General features: G+C 36.9%; 1 protein-coding gene across 4 annotated transcripts in view; it reads left to right on the forward strand.

Annotated features, from left to right (window-relative positions):
• Nucleotides 1-24349, forward strand: part of LOC114121096 (transducin-like enhancer protein 4) — a 41549-nt gene extending 17200 nt beyond the window's left edge. Inside the window, exons 3-20 of one of the 4 annotated variants that reach the window (XM_050203988.1) lie at nt 163-226; nt 1107-1151; nt 3183-3245; nt 3374-3448; nt 6797-6826; nt 7210-7429; nt 8889-8914; nt 19350-19451; nt 19636-19689; nt 20294-20385; nt 20582-20751; nt 20840-20979; nt 21099-21169; nt 21707-21956; nt 22314-22493; nt 22608-22823; nt 22963-23190; nt 23273-24349. In XM_050203988.1, the coding sequence (XP_050059945.1) occupies nt 163-226; nt 1107-1151; nt 3183-3245; nt 3374-3448; nt 6797-6826; nt 7210-7429; nt 8889-8914; nt 19350-19451; nt 19636-19689; nt 20294-20385; nt 20582-20751; nt 20840-20979; nt 21099-21169; nt 21707-21956; nt 22314-22493; nt 22608-22823; nt 22963-23190; nt 23273-23380 (2134 nt within the window). In that variant the 3' untranslated portion in view covers nt 23381-24349. The remainder of the gene's footprint in view (nt 1-162; nt 227-1106; nt 1152-3182; nt 3246-3373; nt 3449-6796; nt 6827-7209; nt 7430-8888; nt 8915-19349; nt 19452-19635; nt 19690-20293; nt 20386-20581; nt 20752-20839; nt 20980-21098; nt 21170-21706; nt 21957-22313; nt 22494-22607; nt 22824-22962; nt 23191-23272) is intronic. The other 3 variants (XM_050203989.1, XM_050203990.1, XM_050203991.1) reach the window with 3 other exon arrangements.
• The last annotated feature ends 262 nt before the right edge of the window (nt 24350-24611 follow it).

Below are 24611 nucleotides of genomic sequence, written 5' to 3' on the forward strand. Positions count from 1 at the left end.
TGGACGATGAATTCGATATTTACATCCGAACATCCCTTATATTTGTTTTGTCTGTATTGTTTAATTTTTGTTTTGTTTAATGTTTTTTTTTTTTTACTTTATACTAACATTGCTTGTTTATTTTTTGGGTTTGTTTTTGTTTGTCCCTCGCCATCAAAACAGTACCAAAATGGAAGTCGAAAAAATCGTCCAAGAAAAAACCGAAATGCAAAGGCATTACGTGATGGTGAGTACAGGTCAAAATAGTGTTCACCAGATGCTTATATTATTGTGTAGCTTTCGGCTATGGCTTTTGCATGTGTAATATTGTCATCGTTATTGTTGCACAAAAACATAATTTTTTATTAAACATAAATATTATTCATAACATCGATGCTTATTTACTTAAAATAAAATATAATGTTTTAAGTAGACGGAAATAACGCGCTTGTCCACTCGATATACCGCTAAGTCAAGTAGGATTACTCAAAGGCTGAAGTAAGCTGAACTTACCTTTGCGTAATCAAAAACTTATTTTCATTAAAAATATATAAAATATATTTAGCATTAATGAGCAGTGTGTTTAATGCGTTTTTGTGTATCCCAAATGTTTGTTTCCCAAACAAATAATCCAACGACTTCAAAGAATTCGAGTATTTTATAATGTATGTTTAATTAAGATAATATCATATGTCAAACGCTTCACATTTCTCTGCTGTTTAAATGAATATTTTATGCACTTAAATTTTTCAAGTCGTCGACCATACTATATATATAATATAATATATTATATGCAAAAGTACATACTTTATTTATATGACTAAAAATTCAATTATTTGGATTTTTTTTTATTTACATTTCGCCATTCCCGTTAATGGAAACGCGTCTTGAAATACTCTTAAAGATTTCTATTACCCTCTTATAAAAACGCGTGTTGACATACTATTATTATTTTATTGAAAAAAAAAACGACTCTAGTCGTCACAGCGATTGTCTTTCGATTGGCTTAATGGTATTTCGAGAGACTATTATTGCGTCTCCGCGATAAACGTCGATTGATTGTTGATACACATGTCGTCAAGTGTATCTGCAGTATTCTAATCAAATTGTTTTTTGTATATTTACAGTACTACGAGATGTCCTACGGCCTCAACGTGGAAATGCACAAACAGGCAAGTTTTTAATTATAATCCTTTTTTATATTTTTGTCTTTTTACCTTGTGTCGTGTTTAATAACGTCGAGAAATCTCAAACATTTCACCTCCCCATTCCAGTCTACGACCCCGTGTTTTTTTTTTAATCCCGTTACGACTGTAGTGCAAATTTCTGGCAAAGGGTCGTTAAAACCGTCATCCCACCGAATTAATATTTCGTTTTGTACAAAACGCCGAGGGAGAAATATGGCAAAGGACATACGTGGGGGAGAGAGCTGTTTGTTATATATATATACTACAGCAATAAGGGAGCGGAGGATTTCTCTCTTATTTTTTCACTCTACCCCTGCTGTCATCCGCTGTAAATTCATTTTGGCGAAGTAATCGCCCGGACTGTTTTCCACCCTAGTACTTTTTATTTTCAACACAACGTAATCTTCCCAACCCCTCCGGTTTTTTAACGAGTCCCCGATTAACTCAGCCGCCCTCGAAATATCGCAGTGCGCTCTCATATAATAATAACAATAAGTGCCCCGGAGGTATATTTCCCGTCGTTGAAATATATTTCAGATTCCGCCACAGTGGTTGGTCGGAGGGGTTGAGAAAGAAGTAGAAAAAGAATGAGAGGCAGAGAGCAGTGAGATTGCTTAACGTGACAGCGACTGTTACACCCACCAGTGGTGTGCAATTAATCGTAGTAGTATTTGGCTGCTAAACATTGCAAACTATACTTAAAGAATAACTACTGTTATTACTACCATCGCTGTACTATTATATGGTTTTTAGAGCGATTTATGATCATACATGTATTGTGGTAGTGACGTCGTTATGCTCATTTTATGTGCGTATAATAACATACTAAAAGTATATTTGTATATTTATATTGATTTGTTGTAGTATAATATATTATACCACGACAAATACATATTATGTATAATAATATAGTAAAGCTGCAGTATGTACCAAAATAGATACAATGTTGCATATATCTATGCTACTCAAGTGTTTGAGATACGTGAACTTAAAGCGACGTCGTTTGACGGCGGCCGACCAGCGTCAGTTCATACTGAAAGTATATGTGTGTTATGTGTATATATATACATACAATGTTTAGTGGAGATGCGGTACAGTGTGTACTTTCCGAGTAGCTGCAATAGGAAAGTTGAAGTCAAAAAAGTAGAAAGAAATATATAGAGGGATGACGATGAGATTCGAGGGGAAAAGGGAGCAAAAGTGCGATACAGAAGAGAAGAGTAAAAAAGGAGGGAAAAGTATGTATATAAAGCCCTTCTGACAAAAGGAAAACGCAGACCGGGAAGCAGCTTATTTATATAACCAGGGTGGGGTTTTTCCTCCCTCACAGCTATTAAAACTCAGAGAGTTGGCACATATTACAAGGGTCGTTTGCGCGTTCTGTGTGGTGGGGTGTGGTAGTGGTGGCGGTGACTACCCCGCACTACTCGTGTCGAGTGGCAAAGCCCGAAGGAAAACATTATACCCGCGAAACACTCGAGCCTTGACGGTTTCCCGTTCTCCTCCATCCAATCCGACCCGTTCAGAGTCGCCGCCGCCACTGTATATAAGACCATGTACCGGTGGCGGTGGTGACGAACGACGAGGGTGGCGGCAAAAAGAGGGTAGCTCGCTCACGTAATACCGGAGGGCGATAACACGAAACCATTTCACCCCGGCAACGACGCCACTGCAGTATAGCAATCAGTATATATATATATATAAGCTGTTATTCCACGGCATTTATAATATATATTACATAAACGGGCTGTTTGTCGTCGTCGCCGTCCCCTTCAAGCACACTCATATTATATACATTGGAAATAAAAACGGTCAACCCTCTCCAGTCACCCGTCACTGACTGCACTGACTGACTCTAATTAATTTCCTGCGCGTAATGTCGTTAACGACGTGTTGCGGCGATGCGTGCTAACTCCCGGAGTTGGTGGAAGAAATCCCATTACATAATATATATAATATATTTGTGTGTGCGAAATATTAATGCCTAACGATAATATTAATTTTTATTTTGTTTAGACGGAAATTGCGAAGCGTTTGAACGCCATCATCGCACAGATAATGCCTTTTCTCTCACAAGAGGTGAGTGATTTCGTTAAATCCATCGAATTATATTCTCAAAAATATGTCCAGTCATTAATGTGACATATAAAATCGTGTATACATATCCACACAGTATTATAATGCATTTGTTTTGTGTATAATTGCAGCACCAACAGCAAGTAGCCACGGCTGTGGAAAGAGCGAAACAAGTAACCATGACCGAACTCAACGCTATCATTGGGGTAAGATATTATATAATACAAATTATATATTAAAAGAGTATAAACAACGTATACGATATGATGTGTAATAGCAATCGTTTTCACGTGTGCGTCGTAAAACCGAATAAACGCGATGGGGGTGAGGGGGGAGAAAACACTGACGTTTCGATTTTTTTCTCTATTTCTCTCTCTCACTCTCTCTCTCGATAATAATAATATTGTACTCTCGTCGCGTCGTCCCAGAAGCAATTAAACGGAGCATCCTGCGGCAGCAGTAGCAGCAATAGTTGGTTTTGAGGTAAACGTATACCGCGTGTACAGTAGTGCGGTCGTCTCGCGCAATGATAGTGACGACGACAACTACGATGGCGGTGGGGATCGCAAGGATCGTCAGGCTAAAATCCAGTTGGCCAGTCTGGTCACGTACGCGTCGGAAGTTCAGGACGTGGCGGCGGCGTCGGTGGTAACACGCGTTGAATATTGTATGAACCTATTTCGGAGGCGCGTCGCGAATAAAACGTCGTCGTCTACGTGGGCATATGGGGTAGTGGTATTAAGGGGTGGCGTGATACGGAGGTGAAGGTGCAAGATCGTCGCTGATATATGTATATATATATATAGGAAGGAAGAAGGTGCGCGCGTGTAACGAGCTCGGGCTCGATATGGTCGTCCCAAACTACGTGAGTCTGTCGATTTCACCCTTCATCTTCTCGCGCCACTATCGGCTATATGATTTCGTGGTTATAATACATTATTATTATAGTGCGACGCCCCGGGTTGGTATTATTTTTTCACTATTATTATTGTTTAACGTTCAATTCGTTCCGGTTTACCACTATCCAGTCGAGATGGGCGTAATTAATCTCGACGAAAAAAATCGTATAATAATAATAGATTCAGCCCCAAGCCCAATTCACACATTTCTAAAACGACAGCGACGTATCATTACTCGCGAGAATGTTCCCGAGACGATTTAGTCACGGTAGCGTAGATCATAATTATCGTGTTTACTCTACCAGGTATATACGCATAAGCACAGTGGGATATGGGAAGAGAAAGAGGTCGAGTGAGAGGGATACGAAGGGCGAGAGATAGAAAGATATTTTCGATTAATGTTTTCCGCGCATCGCGTCTGCCAGAGAGAGGCGAACCTCTCAACGTTTAATAATGACGGTGGCTCCGAGTATACAACGGGGTCGGTCGTGGGGCTGGTGGTGGCGGTTATGAACGACTCGACTACGACGGCGGCCCTTTTGTCGACGGAGAGAAGCTTCCGCTAATTGCGCTCTCCTCGCCACACCCACCGCACAACCGTACTACACTACAAATGTTCCGGACGTGCGGTTTTTCTCAACGCACTTCGTTAGTCGGCAGCCGGTAATTATTATCGCCGCCTTGCCATTCACCCCCAAAGACTTCCCCCACACACGTATATGTATGTATATATTCTGCTTCCGGTCCCGTTTTCTTATGTATATACATAATGTATACGCGTTTATACTTTCGCGCGTGGCCTGTCCCGAAGAGGGTTGTGAAAGTTTTACCGCACACCATTATTGTAATGTATACAGCTACTGTAGCTACTCGCTCGCTGTACAACAATAATTGTTGTTGTTCGCCGCCCTAATGATGGAAAAAATAAATATACACTTTACTGTTATTAAAAACAGTGTAGGTACTTATTTTAATATGCATTGTGTATTTATACTTTATACGTAGGCACTACATACGATAGATGATCGTTACGCCTCTAAGTTTTATTATTAAATCGATGACATAGCATACACAAATATCTTTCAAGATAAGGTAATATCATAACGTTGATCAAACGTTTTTAAGTGTCTTTAAATAATACCTTTAATACTTTGTGTTCATAAACAACATTAATATCATTTACTTTAAAAGTGCAAATAGCTATTAATATTATTTTTCTTACTAGGACTTCAGTATACTTTTAGATTTTGACTACCCTTCACTCTTTAATCTTCAAATATTAAATGTTGTCAAATGCATTTATTTCTTTACTCGTAAAAATATTACGTAAAGAGTGACACTAACACTACTTCACAATCATATGATCTGACCTAACAGGGTTAACGTCTCTATTTTCTCATAAATCATGTTCAAAATGATTTTTGTGCTGTATACACATAAACTAGAATGATGATTTTTGTATGCCGTTTATCGCATGTGTTTATTATAATTGTGCTCCTTTATTATACGTGCAAATTCTTTTACGCGTGTTTATACACGCTTATAAATCATCGCGCCGCTAACACTTGTATCGATTCGCGGAGTGTTGAGTGAGCGTGCAATTCATGCGTGTACAGTGTACACTGAAGAGCTTATTCGAATATAACATAACTATTTTAACACTATCGTACACATATAAATACAAAAGGTACATGATATTTCTTTTTTGTCACATCGATTTATAACTATTGTACTGTATATAATATGTACCTATTATACCTCTGTATATTATATTATGATATATTCAAGGGTTTTTCAGAGAACCATTTCGTGTTGTATTCAGAAAGTTTGTTTTTATCTTTATCAACTTTTGTTGTTTATTAGTGTATGTTAATTGTATTTGCGAGAATAATACTAAATTTTTAATCTCCCCTGTACGCAGTCGTTTAAATAATAATTATATAAAAAGAAAAAAGCAATCTTGATTTTTTTTTCTTTACTGACGTAAAAAATTTTGTTCACACAGTCAAGTCCATTGTTGTTCGATTTCTGCAGTCGTCGCCGCCGCGCTGTCGCTGTTATTTCTCGCGTCCGTCAAAAGACTTCCGTTGTGTGTGTATCGACGGGACGACATGGGGTGGTGGGAAAGGTTTTCTGTTTCCGCACTCGAAAAGAAAACCCCCTCCGGTGTTAATGCTACTTGAGCGGTTTTTTTCGAGTGTTTGAACAAAGCGGTTTGTTTGGGGAATATATACGCCGCCTCCACCATTATAATATATATGGTCGAAACAGCTTTAGGGTAGAGTGATAAAGGCGTCTATACTGCCGTTTTGTCAAAACAACTATTGCTGCGTTTATAAAAGTCCATTAATGATGTATACGAATGCAAACTCGCTGGGTATTTATTTTTTTGTATTTCATAGTGATAATTATTCACAATAAATAAACGAGTATGGTTTTGTTTAAATATGACAAGACCATAAAAAAAAAATCTAGGCTACAAAACTCGGTAAAATTATATCGACTAAAATATATAGGATATAATATAATATTATATTTATGTGTGATATTATATGTAATAATTAGGGAACGGGGATATCGTATATCTATCTGTTTAAAAACTATGTATATAGGCCCAAAACGTTTATTACATGTCGTTTTTATTTTTTTTTTTAGCAACAACGTCCAGATCTGCCCAGGTTATTGGTAAGAATCACATTCAGATTTTTAAAAATATTATGAGTTATAACATACAAAGCCACATAATATTAACTATATATATATTTATGTATATTTTCGTGACAAAACCTCTCTCGTAAAATATACTTGTGTATATATATTTATGATTTTAAATCATAACACATTTCAAAATAGGTATACTGTCCTCTTAAAATATAGTCTTCTTTTTTTTCTTTATTCCTTCAATGAACGTTTTGATGGCCTACTAATAACTACACGTTATTACATCTTCTACCCGCACTATCGACGTCCAGTACAAACGCCCGTTTCAAATTTCCTCCCATAACAACTACCCCTAATACACAAGCGGGCATTTAAGTACATACGTCGAACATCCTTTTCTGTTTCAGCAACAAATGCACGCGCAGCAGCTACCACACGCGGGCCACGCGCCGCCCATACCAATGATGCCTCATCCCGGACTTCCGGGACCACCAGTAACAGCGTCCGCCAGCCTGCTGGGCTTGGCCGGTGCTGCCGGTTCTGCGTCTCATCCGCTGTCCATGCTAGGTGCTAAACCGACTGATATGCACAGAGGTGCCGATCCTGATAAGCCTTCGTCCGCCATCGGTAAGTGATTATTTATTATATAAACACCGTATTACATAGGTATTGTTATCACTACATTTATCACCGTCTTCCTCTTTGAAACATATAGTACTCTCTATATGTATATGTCTTCTGTACATATTATTTAGTTCATTGTTAGCGCAGTTTATACTCTATCGCAATGTCCTACTCGTGACTTTGTGTACGGTCACGATGAAATTCAGCGAATACCGCTAACTATATATATACGTACTCTTATATCTACGCTGCTGTATCGAAAATGATCTCTTTTGACAGAGAAGCGTTTTTTTATTTTTTAAATGACCGTGCTGCAGCCTGAAGTGTTAATATGCTAATGTATACCCAAGTGCTCGAGACTAATATTCGTTGTCGTCGTCAAAGGGATATGGCGCGAGTGTATACGGATGGAGTGCACTCGCTAGTTGTGAGAGGGGGGTAGGAAAGCATCGAGCTGTAGAGTTGTAGACTATATTATACAAACGAGTAAGATGAGTGAGGGGGTGTTATACGCCCGTATTCGGTACACTGTTCTCTCGAGTGGCCTATATACTGTGAAAAAGGGTTTTTATAATTTCCGCAGAATCCCTTTACCCCGCCGCCGAACATCTCTTTACCGTCTACGTTGTAGTCGTACATACACACACACACACACACACACACACACACACACACATACACATCGGTTCTCCTCGTATAATGTAAATATATATACCACTTGAAATAAAGTTACTTGGCGGTATATACATGCATTATATACATTGAGATTGGTCGGACCATTGTTGTACGCGCGTATCCCTCTTTTTTCTTTTTTATTACCGAGCCACTTACCCATAATCGACGGCGGCGGGCCGTGTCCCCGTCGAGCAATATAAACGCCACGCACACGTATACATATATTACATGAATATTATATTATATTCGTATACGGGGCCGACGCGTGTGTGCAATAAATTGGCCGTTGTCTAACGTGCACGGGGTCATGTTTACGGCTGCGCGTTTTAGGAAAATAAAAACACAAATTTTCTGTATCGAACGCGTAAGAGCGCAATTTTTTCTCTTTTACGTCGTCGTTTTCAGGTCAAGGGCGCATTTCTTTCACACATGTTTCACCCGAATTCGAAATTATTATAATAAAAATTCCCGATTTGACACGATTTAATATGTATACAGTTACGCATTGTTACCGATCGGCTGGAACATTGTTGTAATTTTCTCTCGCCGTCTCCCTTTCCAAATAACAAACACATCATTATATTATATATTGTTTCGATATAATATATATTATCTTTTTTTTCTACATATCTATCGTTTCTTTCTATCTTAAATAGTACAGCGTATAGTTATATTCTAAGTTCTAATCTCGCCCTCTCCTCGTATTAAACAACTAAATCGTTTTAGTTATGTCATATAATTTATCTATTATAATATTACATTGTTAATTTTTTTTTTATGATTTCAGGACTGAGTTCAGCTGAAGAAAGACACGTGAGTATATATAATATATAAGTGATTAGGAGTTTATATATATTAGTAGTAAATATATAGTATATGTTATATCGATCGTTATTTGTACTGAAAATTATATTACATGCGCATATACATACGTTTAAAACTAATAATATGTATAAATACACATTATTCGCGTTGTTGTTGTACTAAAATGAGTGAGGTTTTCGCGTGTAATCCACTGGTTTCGCCGTTGTCGCCGCCGCATTCACTACATAGCCACTTTCCAGGGATAAATCTTTGAGCCTCCAACCATAACAAATTTCCCGTCCAGGCACAGCGTCAGCAGAAAGGGGGTTAAAATTAAATTAATGCACCCAGGATAGCACTTAATGAAGGGACGCCTTGTTACTCCGGTTGCCGCCGTCTCCGGTCGCTCTCATCCTCGATCCCCTCGTAGTAGCTTCCCCGCGCCATCAAACAAACAGCTATAGCAGTGTATATAATGCAGTGCAATGTATATAATAGCAGTGTAGGGGTCGTATACCCTCCAACGCACCCTTACCGCCGTTGCAAAATAAGGGTTGGCTGCCGCCTCGCGTGTGTAATATCGGAACGAACCTCATCCATATGTATATGTCATCTGGTCGCACTCCCCACGAATTTAAATGCGTGTCAAATTCGATAGGGATCGGTCCCGCTTTTACCCTCTATTTCCTCTCACAAAAGAACCGACCGCCGCTGCTATGCTGTGTTCTATATTATTATTATTCCGTTGCCGCACCCCCGTGGCCCATTTTTGACGCGGCCGCCCGTGATTTTCAACAGTTATTAATTTCTCGACATGTACACTTATATATTATTTACACCCGTGTACAAAATATAATACGTGCGGCGCGCGGCGTTTATTTATATTATTTTCCTCTTGTCCGTCTACTCTAGTTTGTCGTAATTCGTCGGATATAATATTATTATACATATTTCCGTAATCCAATACGGGTCTGCAGTCGAAGGGCTCGTCAACTATAATATTATATAGTTTCCGATTACATACGTGAACCGCACAAGCATTTCTATCATAGCCACAGGTACCTACTGCAAACACTCGAGCAAACCCATTCGCGTACGACCGCAGTATAAAATGACCGTGAAGTCAATGACTGTCCTATATATATTATATATGACGAGATTTATTTGTATATTATATTCCTGTAAAGTATCGAAAAGTATAAAGTAAAAAAAGAAACGCTGAAAGCGAATATTTATTGTGTATAGTTATTGAATGGCGGGTGTACTACTACGGACTACTACACAATATATATAGTATCGTCGTCGTCAAATCGTATATTTATTTGTGTAGAAAACTTGGGAGATGAAAAAAGAAAAAACGGCAGAGAGAAAATCCGTGGAAATCCCCCGTAATCGAGGATTAGTTTTTTTTCCGCTCGAGATATTTCTTCTTGCCAACAATCCGTTTCGTCTTGGACGGACGGCCCTTTTTCGACGACTACTACTACGACGGCGACGATCCCCCGTGGGGATGGAAAACGTGGAAAAATCGAGGTTATTTCTTTTTCTTTCTTTTCTTTTTTTCTCCTCTCGTTATATGTATATATATATACATGAACCCTCGGTCGACAGAGCGGTGTAACAAGAGGGTAAACTCGTTTAAGGGCGTAACGATAAAGTAGGGAGGAAGAGCTGTGCAGCCGATGCGGTAACGTTATTTTCCGGTCCGTTTCATCAACCAGTCGGCCCTTTCTAGGGAATAACCCCACAGGCTTTATGTGATGTGTGTGAGAGTGTATATGTATACTGTATACACGTACATAAAATACCCTCGCGTATAGTTGTGCCGACGGATGGGGTGGAAAAAAAATCAAATAATGGCATAAAACAAGACTTCGAAGAAACGGATTACGAGGTCGACATAGTAATAAAAAAATATAAAAAATCCCTCAAGACTGTTTTTTTCCATGCTACTGACGTTTTTATGCGTGCGCTCGTACACTGAGACGAACGGGGAAAAACGTTAAATTTCAGCTAACTCTAATCGTTTGAAATTGTAATGTGATCGATATTATATGCGTATATACATATTGTATAATGTGATAGTGACATTTCAATCAAGAATAAGTCATTGGACTATTATGATTATATTATGTATACGATAAACAATAAACATTCTTATAAACAATTTTCGGACAGTATCCGTGTAGTCATCTCGCATACTGACTAAACGAGTGCGTCGTAAAACCTTCCCTATAATATCTACTTCACCAGGTCGTAGTTTACTGAAAGCCATTTTCACGACGACATTGTATAAACGTCCTCTCGCTTGTGACTGCCAAGCCTTAATGGGAATTTTCGATTGCCTTTGACCTTGGCTGACCACGACAAAAAAAGACATTAACCCGACACACATTATTATTATTATTATTATTGCGATTACTATAAATCGTTTGTTTTATAGAGAACAGTAGCTAATATTTGGTTTTTCTTCTTTTGTAATTACGTACGCTGTCGTTTAAGATGAGTTAAACTATACCCGTTGTACAATAAGTATTCTTTCCTAACCTACAATACGATATCCATTTGGTTTCTTAATTTCTCATCTCGGCGAGTTGATAATTGTATGGGTTACACGCTTTTATTAATATGTTTGATAAATTATGCTGTCGTATAAATACTTAGTAATTATTCTGTTGACTTTTGTAAAGATTACACCGCATACAATCCATTGTTTATTATCTAATTAAATTCTCATATAATATAAATATTATATAGATTAAAATATTTTATTTTATCTCTAATTGTTGTTATAGCACTATACAAAATGCATTATTATTAATTATACATATTATGTACCGCAAACACTATTTCAATAGCATCACTTCATAATATTAAGCGTATAATTGCATATCATTATTAATAATTTTTTTTCATTGAAACGTTCGACTAACATTATTTGAAAACAAATATACGAGTGTGCTTTCAATGATTCTATTTTCTTGTCTATTTTAATTTCCTGAATCGTATAAAAATAAATCGGCAATTGAAGTTGCAATAAATATACTATTTTCATCACGTCATTAATGTCATGCTTAATATTATAGATTTTGCAATACATACACGACGAATGTATATAATATAGTTGATATCCAATAGGTTGTGGTTTATTCTGTTTTCGATGTAGACATCTGCTCGTCGGGAGAGATGACTCGTTTGCGTACCGGATTTACCGGTATACCGAGACCATGTAATAATAATAATGATTATAGGGGACGCGAATAATTCAACCGATCTGGTGCTCAGATAAAACCCATTGCCTATTGTATATGCGATTTGCATAAAATATTTTCTTCTTATAAATTTGCGATGTATAAACAAACGTCTGAATAGTATTTTTTTTCTCCCGTATTATGTATTTTATTATATTAAAATAAATATTCCTAATATTTAGATATATAGTTTGCCGTGTTTTAGTGTCATCTACACGATATGCGAAAAACATACATAATTATATAAGTATCATTAATGCCTCTTATCTTGAATGGATAGGTGGCGAGTAGTATTATTTTTATCGCGGTCGATATTGTTATAATTAATAATGGATTGGTGGTGGCAGGAGTTCAAAGGGGCCCGGCGTGTAATAATTATTGTAATCGGAACCATTAACACGAGGGCGGCGGCCAAAAGAGTTAATTTCGGAGACGCAACGACTAATCTCCACGGTATTACTATAGAGGATACCACTTTCCGCCACCAACCCTATACTTGCGTTCATTCCACAATCTCCTCCACGCCCGTAGGCGAATCGATAAACCGCAACCGGCCGTATATATATATATATATATATATATATATACACACACACACACACACACACGCACACATCTTATACCATCACGCCGTACGGGAGAGAAATTGAGTTTTCCGAAAACAACAACTATATTATTGCGCGTTGGGCGTACAGTGTATATATCGCGTTATCCCTTTGTCGGCATAAACCAACGCGCGTATGTGTAACGACGTGAGCGTGAATGTTTTATTAAAACACGATTCCGCCCCGGAAAATCAGTGTCGTAGAAAACCGCCAATATCTTGGACCCGATGAACCATACCGTTTAATTGAAATCATATACAATATAATATGATTATAACCACCACCATGATAATCATGACGTAATAAATAATTATATCAACGACATTATACACATTTTAGTCCGACTTAAAGCATCCCAGCCGTAGTCAAGGATCGGTTCAATTCATTGGCCGTTAAATTACCCGCCAAAATACAAAAGATATTACATTATATAATACATATTATCATAATATATTCTATCAATGAGAATTGAGAAGAGGTGAACCAGGGTTATATAGACGGGATGTGGAGTTATCGGTGAACACGGTGCGTGTCACAAAGTTGCTGACATATACCTATTTACCTTGTCACGACGATAATGTTAAAATAGACATTCGCCCGCGTGAACGTATTCCGCTCGATATTACATATTATTCATTGTATACATTATCATAATATAATATTACTTGTATGTAGTAATATACTAATATAGGACATAGATATACTCATATATATAACAAATCACGCATAAATGGCGCAGTAACAAAGGTGGTACGTATATAGTTATATATGTATGGTTGTATATAATGTCAACACTACGTGAGTGGTGGTCGCGTTAAATTAAAATTATTTTCGCGCTTTACGTTTATTTATTTATTTATAATTCTTTTTTTTTTTTTGTACACAAGCACGCATAATTTATTCGCATTTGCTCACCGATAAACGATTTCAAAACTGATTTTTTTACTATATCCAACGTTTATAATATATATATTGTCTCTCGATTATACGGTTATTGTTTGTCCGTAATTATACCTTGGTACTATAAATTCGTTGATAGTGGTAGGGTTACGTCGGACGGCGCGTGACAATGTGTACCTAGGTATTAGCTTTTAATTTTTTTTCTTGTTTATCTGTCGAAACTAATTACCTATCCATTGAAAAAAAGAAAACGATTTAATAAACCGATTCAAAAATTATTATCATCATGACCCCTTAACTACTTATAGATTATTTTAAATTTTTGTCCTTTCTTCCATCATCCCCCCTTACCAAACACAAACAATTTTCATAGTCACCTATCAATGTATCACATAAACTTATTCGTATACGTATTTTGTCTGCACAAGTTAATTCCTGACATCGATAATTTATTAAAGGCACTAAAAGCCAAAAGGTAGTAATATGCTTGCTTTTTAATAGCAATACCTACCGTGTACAGCGTACGTATAATATTGTGTATGTAATGACACGACGTGTATACTGTATTATAGTATAATTAAGACACGGGTTTATCTAACACGCATAACGTGTTTATTGTTAGTATAGACACGCCGTGACTACTGACTATAATATACAGGGTGATTCTGATTCATTTATTGTATATACTCACCCCTCTATTGTATATCCTTTAATAATGAATTTATTCAAACTAATTCATGAAGTGTTTCATAATATGTATACTTAAGACCAGATTTTTAAATCATTCGTGTATATTATGGCGTTACAAACTTTTTACAAGTCTTTTTTTACTGTGAACTATTAAGTAACTAAATAACTTTTTTAAAAGAATTATTATATTATATATCTACATTAAAATTCAGACGAGTAGTTATTTCTGAGTTATTAAAATGTATAATATAATATGCAATCATTGCAATCATTTTATATAAATTATATTTAATATGTATAACTACTTAGGATAATAATCCTTTAACGCCAATTTCTTATTCAACAACTACTATAATTATGTTCAATCATCAAATCCCCATATCTTTCAAACTTATTAAACATAAATTATAATAATTATCATAAATCTGTTGCATTTTAATAACGTTCGAACTTTAATTTATACACATTATAATAACTTAAAAAAATATATTTGTTTAGTAACGCAAAGGAAAAGATGTGATTCTCATATAAAAAAACGAAGTTTGTATCGTCACAAGACATTATACTTAAATGGTATAAAAAATATAAGAATATATTGAAAACATACCTAATTACAATATTTCAAAAGTTTAAATTTTAATAAATTGATTAAAAAGATGGTATTGATCATATTTAATGAATCACTCTGTATATAAATATAATAATATACATGTATTGTCATTACAAACCACTGTCTCGTTTGTAATCGGGTGCTGACGGTGGACTTCCCTGTGCGTAACAAGTAAAACCGAATAAATAGCGTTGTTGGGCCGTCGTCGGGTCGTTTGATGTTTAATTAAACGTTTGTTATAGGTACCTATACTATTATAACTTATACAACGACACGATAGACAAGTGGAATCGGAAACCCGTCGCGGTCGTCGGCGGCGGCAGCGTTAGCGTTTGGCATAATATATATTATAAATTATCGCGTGTGAATTAATTATACAAAACGCCGCACGTCATTCTGTTCGCTGGCGCCCGCGAACACACACACACACGAAACACGACACGCTATATACGTTAGTTTATGTTTACGATACGCGAAGATTCACGTTGACGTTTCGTGAACATATTATTATCATACAACACACATAATTATACGAGTATTCAGTACAAGTCTTGAACAGGAATTTTGTTTAGATAGATTCGTTTCTTCGTTTTTTCATCGATTTATATTATAAACGATTTGTTGTTAATTATTTCGAATTTAGCGACATGCAGCAAGAGAGACGTTCCCCTCGTATAGGATATAGATTATAATATTATTTTATTATTTAAATTTAATCGCGGAATAAAGAATAATATTTTCGTATGTCGTTTACATGGACGAGAGTTGTTGGGGTTGGTCGTATCTGCCCCTTCCGTCACGTGTACTACCCTCATCCTTTATTTATATAATGTACGGGTCATTATATACATCGTGCGAACGTACGTCCTTTATTATTACGGTTGAAGAAACGTCGTCGCGATCCCCTCGGTTTTATTTCGGGCGGAAAAAAAATCACCGCCTGTAAAGATCTTAACGAGTCCGGCCAATTGATAAATTCGGCTTTTTCTTCCAACAAGGGGCTGAGCGGAATTTTGCGGTCGTGTCTACCGTATAATATAAACCCGCGTTATTCCTCTCACTCGTTCTATCTCGTTTTTATTGTTATCGCGCTCAAACCTTTCCCGAAAACGACGTCTTTTTTTTTCGCCCTCTTTTTGCTTTATTATTATTATTGTGGAATACGACGACGACGACAACAATGAAGGTATACATAAACTGAGAGGGAGAGAGACCACGATATCATCTGTCAGACTGCCTCGTGCGTGTGTGCGAGTCTTACGCGGAAGAGCGGGTGATGAATAGGATGAAGCGGAGAAAAAGCGGAGGAGATCGTTATCAAAACAGCAGTCGCGCGAAGAGACGCGATGCTGAGGCCGTGGTGGTACGGTGGGAGACGTGATTGGATTCCGGAGGGGCGTGTTATTAATCCCCGGGCGAAATACGCGAAAATCCCAGCCGGCGAATTCATCACGTGGCTGTGGCGCGGCAGCGTCTGCGGGTCGAGGGGGGTTTTTGTTGCCTATATTCCGCCCTCGCGGCTTGTCTTTACCCTCGGGCGCCTATGTATATATATATAACGAGAAATAACACACACTACACCATTTGAAGCAATATAGCTCCACGTGCAATAGCGGCAAAACTCCCCTTATTTTCAGTCTCTGGCACTCTGTCATTGTCTGTCCGTCTCTCTCCCTCTCTTCGGCCCACAAAAACTCTTCTGCTGCCGACACCGCCGCTGCTGGTACCTATATATATATTATATATATATGTATGTATATACAATGTCAGTACGACGACGACGACGACGACGTGAGCCGATTACAAGTTTGCAAATGAATGAATTAAAGCCGCCGCCTCCGCCCCACACTTGCGTGCGTATACTTATGTATATATGGATAGTATACGCGAGATGCTGTGCAAGTTTACCCACCGTCTGGACTGGTGGGTGAGGAGGCGCGTTACACACGGCCGATTAGTTCTCGATGAAGTTTAAACCGAGAACGCCGTCTCCGCCGCCGCCACCACCGCCGTCGTCGTTGTCGTCGTCGTCGACAACAACTTCGTAGAGCCCGCGCCTTCTTCCGCCCACACTTTACCTCGTTTTCACTCGTTGCGAGTATACAGTAAAAGCTTTCTCGTCCGCCCCAACCAAAATGCTTCTTCACTTCCCGCTCACAGTCAATTGTCTCGGAAGTTATATTACACACTGCACCGCCACCGTGTGCCACTGCTACTGCGGTGGCGGTTCTGCTCGCTTCGCAGCCGCAAGAAAACAACGACAGTGTATCTACCCCCCATGGCCCCATATCATTACATATATTTCCAGTCGCCTCTGAATCTTTACGTTTTCATTTCAATGTATACCAACACAATAAACATAGTAATATATGATTTTTTCGACGCCTTTATAAATCGAATTAATTATGATTCATATACCAAACGCACATGATATGTCATTTACTAATTCACTATATTATGCGCATATATTATGTGTTCAGTAGATATTTTAAAATTCCCGATAAGTGCTTTTAAGTCATTACGTCTATATCGTATACGTATATCGGAAAACAATGATTGGTTTTTTTTAAAGATAATAAATTGTGTTAATACGGCTGTTTCGTTAATCCGAATTCATAATAACTATCGAGTAGGTATATATTATTGTAGTATTTAATATTTATATAAATTATCAATTAAATCTCGTGCTGTACGTTTTTGAAATTCAATATTACAGTGTATATAGGTACTATATTTAAATATCAATATAGTTATATAGGAATAAATATATGGATACTTTTCAATTAAAATTAAATTTTCATTAACGCACTGCGTTATCAGCGTCATTAGCAGCCCAAGTAATTTGTAAAACTATATTCATAATTGAAATTTGTTAAAACACGGCGAACTTTCGCGCGCTTAATTGACTGTGATGAAGACTGTCTAGAGGGTTAAGTGAGTGTTGTATATATATATACTCACAATAAAGGTAGGTAGCAATAATGTCGTTTAAAACTTGTTCGTCGTATTTCTACCTATATAATGCATTATAAAACAACTTTTTTTTCGTGGAAATTCGTTATTTTGTAGTGCGCGTCTCTTTGTTGAACAAAAAAAAAATTTTAAAAAATTAAAATCTCCCTCTGTTAAAAAAGCGGGCCGAAAATTCAACGATAATGTTTTCACGATCGATTTTGTTATTACCGTGGGTTTTTGTGTTCGTTAAAAACGAATTTCGATGGCTATGAGATAAGAAAAAAAAAGACCCCTCCGATAGAATCCGTTGCGAGTCCGGAGAAACGAAAGCGGGGCCGCCACGAATTCATCACGCACGTATATAACACCTATATATAAATTATACTATAGTATATAATATGTATGTATAAGACTCGATTAAGGGCGGCGAACCGCCATAAAATGTTTCAATTTAACGAAATTTATTCAACGCAGTCGGTCGTCGTTGCGCTGCAGGACGCGCCTCTATATAAATTAACTATCGTGTCGTATTCTCGTCGGGATTCGGGCGCGGGCAAAAGCAATTAACACCACACCCGGCAATTGGCCTTCTAGCGCCCCTGGGGAATTGACTTTATTTTTTTCGCCGACGCGAGAGGTTTATTTTATTTCACCCCCTCGCCACCGCCGCGCGGATAGTCGTCCTCGACGTCGTCAAAGTCTTATATATATATAAACTGTACGTATATACACGCATTATACGCGTGTACACTGTACGGTTATATATATGCTACCCACCACCACCTCTTTGCTCGTCCGTTTACGGCTCCCGGGAATTGGATTAACTATCTTGTACGTACAAGGGCGCAGGGTGAAGGGATGTTTTTATTGGGTCCTTAGGGTACGCGGGCGTTCGCGTGCGCGTGTGTATTCGTGTGAGTATACCGCGGGGGGTCTGGGGCGAAAAACGACCAACGCGCCACATGTTTTTTCTCCGTCTTTTTTTTTTATGACACACGTTATTTATTTCCCGCCATCGCCCTCCCGGCTCTTTTTTCCTCGTATTCACTTCGACAAATGTAATATTTCCCCCCAACGATACACACACGTACACTACCAACAAGCATTCCTACAACCCTCGACCCATACGACGATGGAAAAAACCACATAATATTATATATATATATGAGTTCCATTCAAATATTTGGTTACTCGGTTTTTTTTTTTAACGAGCGGCCGAAATCACTCGCTGTATAAAGAGAGGACGAGAAATAGATATAGGTTTGTGCGTGTGTATATGATATACCCATATAAGGTATATACATAGTACATACCTATATATACCCACGACGAGTACAACAACAACAGAAATGTTTGGTTAACGTTTTTATTATTATTATTATTATTATTATTATTTTTATTCTTATGGTTTTTTTTTCGTTTTATTTACACAGAGGAGCTCTATATCACCTGCGGAAAGGGAGAAATTTCGCGTCAGGAGCTCACCGGATATTGAACCGCACAAAAAAGTAAAAAAAGAAGAAAAAGATTGTCACGTAAGTTCTGCTCGCATAAAACCTATACCTATATACCGATTCACCACATGATATAACATTTCGGCAAACTTCTTCTTCTACCATTAAACTTTTATACTACGTTTACTCATCTCACGCCACCCTCCTCCTGAACATATTATTAAATCGTTTTTCATCGTATTTATTTTCTTTTTATCGTTTACAGGCGAGCGATGGTGAAAAAAGCGATCAAGACTTGGTAGTCGATGATGCCAGTGAGGTATGTTATATAATATAATATCATTCGATCCTTGTCCCGTTAAAAAATACACGCTTTCAAGTCATAATTTTTTTTTTTACACGCTGATACTGAAAAGAAGAATACAAAATATACTTAACAAAACCTTATCTTAGCTTTATAACCGTGAAGAGCACAAACGTTTGTGCGTAAAATGACTTTTTCAAACCTATATAATCGACTTCGAAAACTGTAAACGCATCTTCTATAAACTTACGATATGTGTTGTTGCAGTATTGAATATCAAATTCTATACATCATAATCTATATTAAAACGATTTGATTTTTTTTCCGATTAGTACCACTTGAATTATAATTCGTTGTATATTATGTATTACAAATATAAAAAAAAATCCGTTTCATATTATTGTATATTGTGTATTTTTGCGTAGGTACCTACTACATTATATTTTACTTAACTATGTATAAACGAGCAATAGTTAATAATAATACATCGGGCTTAAAAAAAAAAATAAATATATAAAAAGTAATGCTTGCCGTGTATAATAGGATAACGAAACCTCGTAATAATAGCCGAACAATGTCGCTGCAGGATTAACATAATGTATAATATTCCGTTTCACAGGACCCCGTCTCACCGCTTAATGGTACAGCCTCGCCAAGAGAAAATGGAATTGACAAGTTACAACCCAAAAAGGAACACATCGGACCACACAGGTATAATTTACATATTAATGTTTTTTTATATTATTATTGTTATCATCGCTTATACTCGTTATTAGAATATACATATATTCTACTTATGTGTAGGTAAAGTGTATAATGTATATTATTATGTTTATTTCAACGACGGATGCATTACTTATATACACTCACTCATTTATTTAAATTTTATTTGTCGTTTTTATTACAGCCCGCGAAGCGGTACTTCGTCCAATGCCAGTACTCCATCCACCAAGAAGATGGAAGACAAACCTAGCACGCCGATATCCAAGTCAATCACACCGACAAGTGGCGGTAGCGGTTGTAGCGGAGCCGCCGGTTCCTCAATGAAACCCATGGGTGTTAAAGGACCTTCGCTAGGTAATTAGAGCAACTAAGACTCAATCAAAAGTCGAAGTGTAAATTATATTTTATTCGACTAACATGTATTTTCCTCGTTGTTTTGCAGCGCAATACCCGCATTACCTGGCTGGCGGTGCAAATCCGCACGATCTTCAAGCGGCCGCGGCTGCTGCTGGTGCTTACGGCGCCCTCCACAACAACTTACCGCCATCGGCTGCATTAAATAGTTACCCCAGGCCGGCGTTGGTGAGTATAATTATTAACTACGATAACGATTAAACAATAAACGCTAATGGAGTGCGTGTTATATGCACTCTAATATAATAATAATAATAATTTCTAATCGACGATATTATGATTTGCAGGTTGGTTACGATCCTCACGCACAAATGAGAGCACCCCTCGGACCTGGGCTGGGAATTCCCGGTGGAAAACCGTAAGTAAATCCTGTATAAATAATATTTGAAGCGCAGCACAGTTACCTGCGTGATGTCTGACAGAAAACTTAAAAACTTAACTTCGATAAAAATATCAAACAAATTATATAATACGTCTGCTGTGGACGAGTTCTTAGTTAACTTTGTGTTGGACACACTCAGATGGCGCGCGTAGACTTTTTTGGCAAAATATGCAAAATAGACTAGTGAGATTCTAAAAAATAATTAAGACTTCGACGGTTCACTTTGAAAAAAATGTGTACATTTTTATAAAAAGTATCTGTTGGTTTAAGTTAAAGTCGCCATTTTTACCTCCATAAACATTTTCAATTCATCCATCAATTTTTCAGTGCCATTTATTTCCGAACTATTTTTAAAAAAACGAAATAAAAAATTTATTAATAATAAATTAATTGAAAAAATAAGCCTAAATGATCCTTTCTCAAAGTCATTAAGTATACAGTGACATACTTTATATACATCATTCATTTGAGGATGATCGACGTTAATATTAACAATTTTTTTCTTTTCTAAAGAGCGTATTCGTTTCACGTGAGCGCCGAAGGTCAAATGCAACCGGTGCCCTTTCCGCCTGATGCACTGATGGGTCCTGGCATCCCGAGACACGCCCGTCAGATCAACACTCTCGGGCACGGCGAAGTCGTGTGTGCCGTGACCATCAGCAATCCCACCAAGTACGTTTATACCGGCGGCAAAGGCTGCGTAAAAGTGTGGGACATCAGTCAACCCGGGTCCAAGTCGCCCGTATCTCAACTAGACTGTTTGGTACGTATAATAATAAATACAAAGTTATAAGAGGACGTTTTTTTTTTTATGGAAGAGGGGAATGGCCTTTGGTGGCAAAATATTTATTTTTTGTTTACAAGTAAAATGCAATGATATTTGCGTTTAATACGTTTATTAATTTGAAAATCAAGAAAACGTGTAATGACATTTTTTACAATATTTAAGCACACATAAGTAATAAATATACATCAATAATTTAAAATACACCAAATTATAAAATACTGCGATAGTTTTAAGTGTATAAAGAATTTTCAATAATTTCGATCGTGTGTGTGTCTATGTATTGTAGGTATAAGTATATTAATATTAATAACATGATAATTGTTTTGATTGCAGCAACGTGATAACTATATAAGATCTGTAAAATTGTTGCCGGACGGCCGGACGCTCATCGTAGGCGGAGAAGCCAGTAACTTGAGCATATGGGATCTGGCCTCACCTACGCCGAGAATAAAAGCCGAGCTCACGTCCAGCGCGCCGGCGTGCTACGCACTGGCCATCAGTCCGGACTCCAAGGTACTTACGAGCGCTCAATAATAACATCGCGACCGACAATGATCGATTTCTCGCGTTGGCCGACCAATAATGATCAAATAATCAATATCATTTTTTTTTGCCCCGTCTCCGCAGGTTTGCTTCAGTTGTTGTTCGGACGGCAACATAGCCGTGTGGGACTTGCACAATCAGACGTTGGTGAGACAATTCCAAGGGCACACGGACGGAGCGTCGTGCATAGACATCTCTTCGGACGGTTCGAAACTGTGGACCGGAGGCCTGGACAACACCGTCCGCTCTTGGGACCTGAGAGAGGGCCGACAGCTACAGCAACACGATTTCTCGTCACAGGTACGTCTCTTCCGCATCACGACATCCGGTCGTCGTTGCATCCGTTTTTTATTCGTATACGCGCGCATGTATATACCGTGTGCGACTTACTTGCGATTCGTCGTATTATAACACTCGACGTTTTTTTTGTTCCGCACAGATATTCTCGCTGGGTTATTGTCCGACCGGCGAATGGTTGGCAGTCGGCATGGAGAACTCCAACGTCGAAGTGTTGCACGCCCTCAAACCGGACAAATACCAACTGCATCTGCACGAGTCGTGCGTGCTTTCGTTGCGCTTTGCGACGTGTGGTAAATGGTTTGTGTCGACGGGCAAAGACAATTTGCTTAATGCGTGGCGCACACCGTACGGCGCTTCCATATTCCAAGTGAGTGACGCTTTCATTTCTTAGATAATCCTTTTTGTTGTTGTTGTTTTTACTAATGTTTTGGTTTTTGTTGTTTTTATAGTCTAAAGAATCTTCTTCGGTGTTGAGCTGTGACATATCGGCCGACGACAAATATATCGTAACTGGTTCCGGAGACAAGAAAGCAACTGTTTACGAAGTTATTTACTAGAAGAAGTAAATAATGCAAAATGAGAAATTCATCGTTTCGGTGTTCATTAGGTGTAGTAGAAAAACTCCGGGTGTTTATCTAGCGTTTATTGAACATTTTTTTGTGATAATTATTTCCAATCTAATATTATGACTATTGTGACTTAGTCTGTAAACATTATTTTACAAGTAGCATTATATATATAAATATATATATAAAAATACAAAACAAAACAGAATCTGTTAATTAAAATTTTTTACCGTAAAAATGTATGTATAAATATAAACATTATTAATTAATATTTGAGATCAATTGTTTAATATATATATGACACCTGTCTTAAAACTGATACTCGTGGTAATTTATGCTTTTATCAAAGTTTCATTGTTTTGTTCATAAATTAATACTTTGATATTTAAAACGATCACTGTGAATACCAGTATCGTTTTTTAACTATTTTGTGAATAATATAAAATAATAAAATACTATTATTATGATGTCCCCATGTAAGTTCCCACAATAAAGATCTTTCGAGTACATAAATATTTTTTATCATTATTATTATTATTATTATTATTATTATTACATTTTAAGTATTGTATTTACTTTATTATTTTCTTAAGTGTTAACTTTGTTCTTTTCTATTTTGTACAAAATAGTAGTTAGAAAAATTATCTTATAAGTTTTTGTTAATTTTTTTTTTCATTAGGATCTAATAGGTAAATCAATATGATGTGGTATCTCTAGACATCTTTTGTACCTAAATAAATAGAGAACCCTTTGAAAAAAAAATTAAAATTTTATTGTTATTTAATAATTATTTATGTTTATTTAAATTAATACATTTCCCCCCGATATTTTATAATATTGTGCTATGTAGAACCAAGTATTTTGTTTAATAATTTTTAATGTATAGTGTTCAATATAGAATTCTGTACAATTCATTATTTATACAGAAAATCAGAAAATAAAAGAACCAATTTATTATTATTCGCTTTTACTCTTTGTCACTTTAATCAGAGCAGTTGTTTATTTGTATAATATGTACAAATTACTACTATATTATTTTATTCAACCATAGTAAATGATTAACTATTTTAGTTAATAAGATTTGTTAAAGTAATGGATTATGTAAAAATAAATTACTCATAAAAACTAATTTATACATATTGAGTTAAGTGTACAACTGATGAGTTATGTGCTGTATAGTAGATCAGTCACTAAATATAGAACATAGTTATCTTATCTATCA

This window comes from Aphis gossypii, chromosome 3 (assembly GCF_020184175.1).
Source record: "Aphis gossypii isolate Hap1 chromosome 3, ASM2018417v2, whole genome shotgun sequence".
Taxonomy (NCBI): domain Eukaryota; kingdom Metazoa; phylum Arthropoda; class Insecta; order Hemiptera; family Aphididae; genus Aphis; species Aphis gossypii.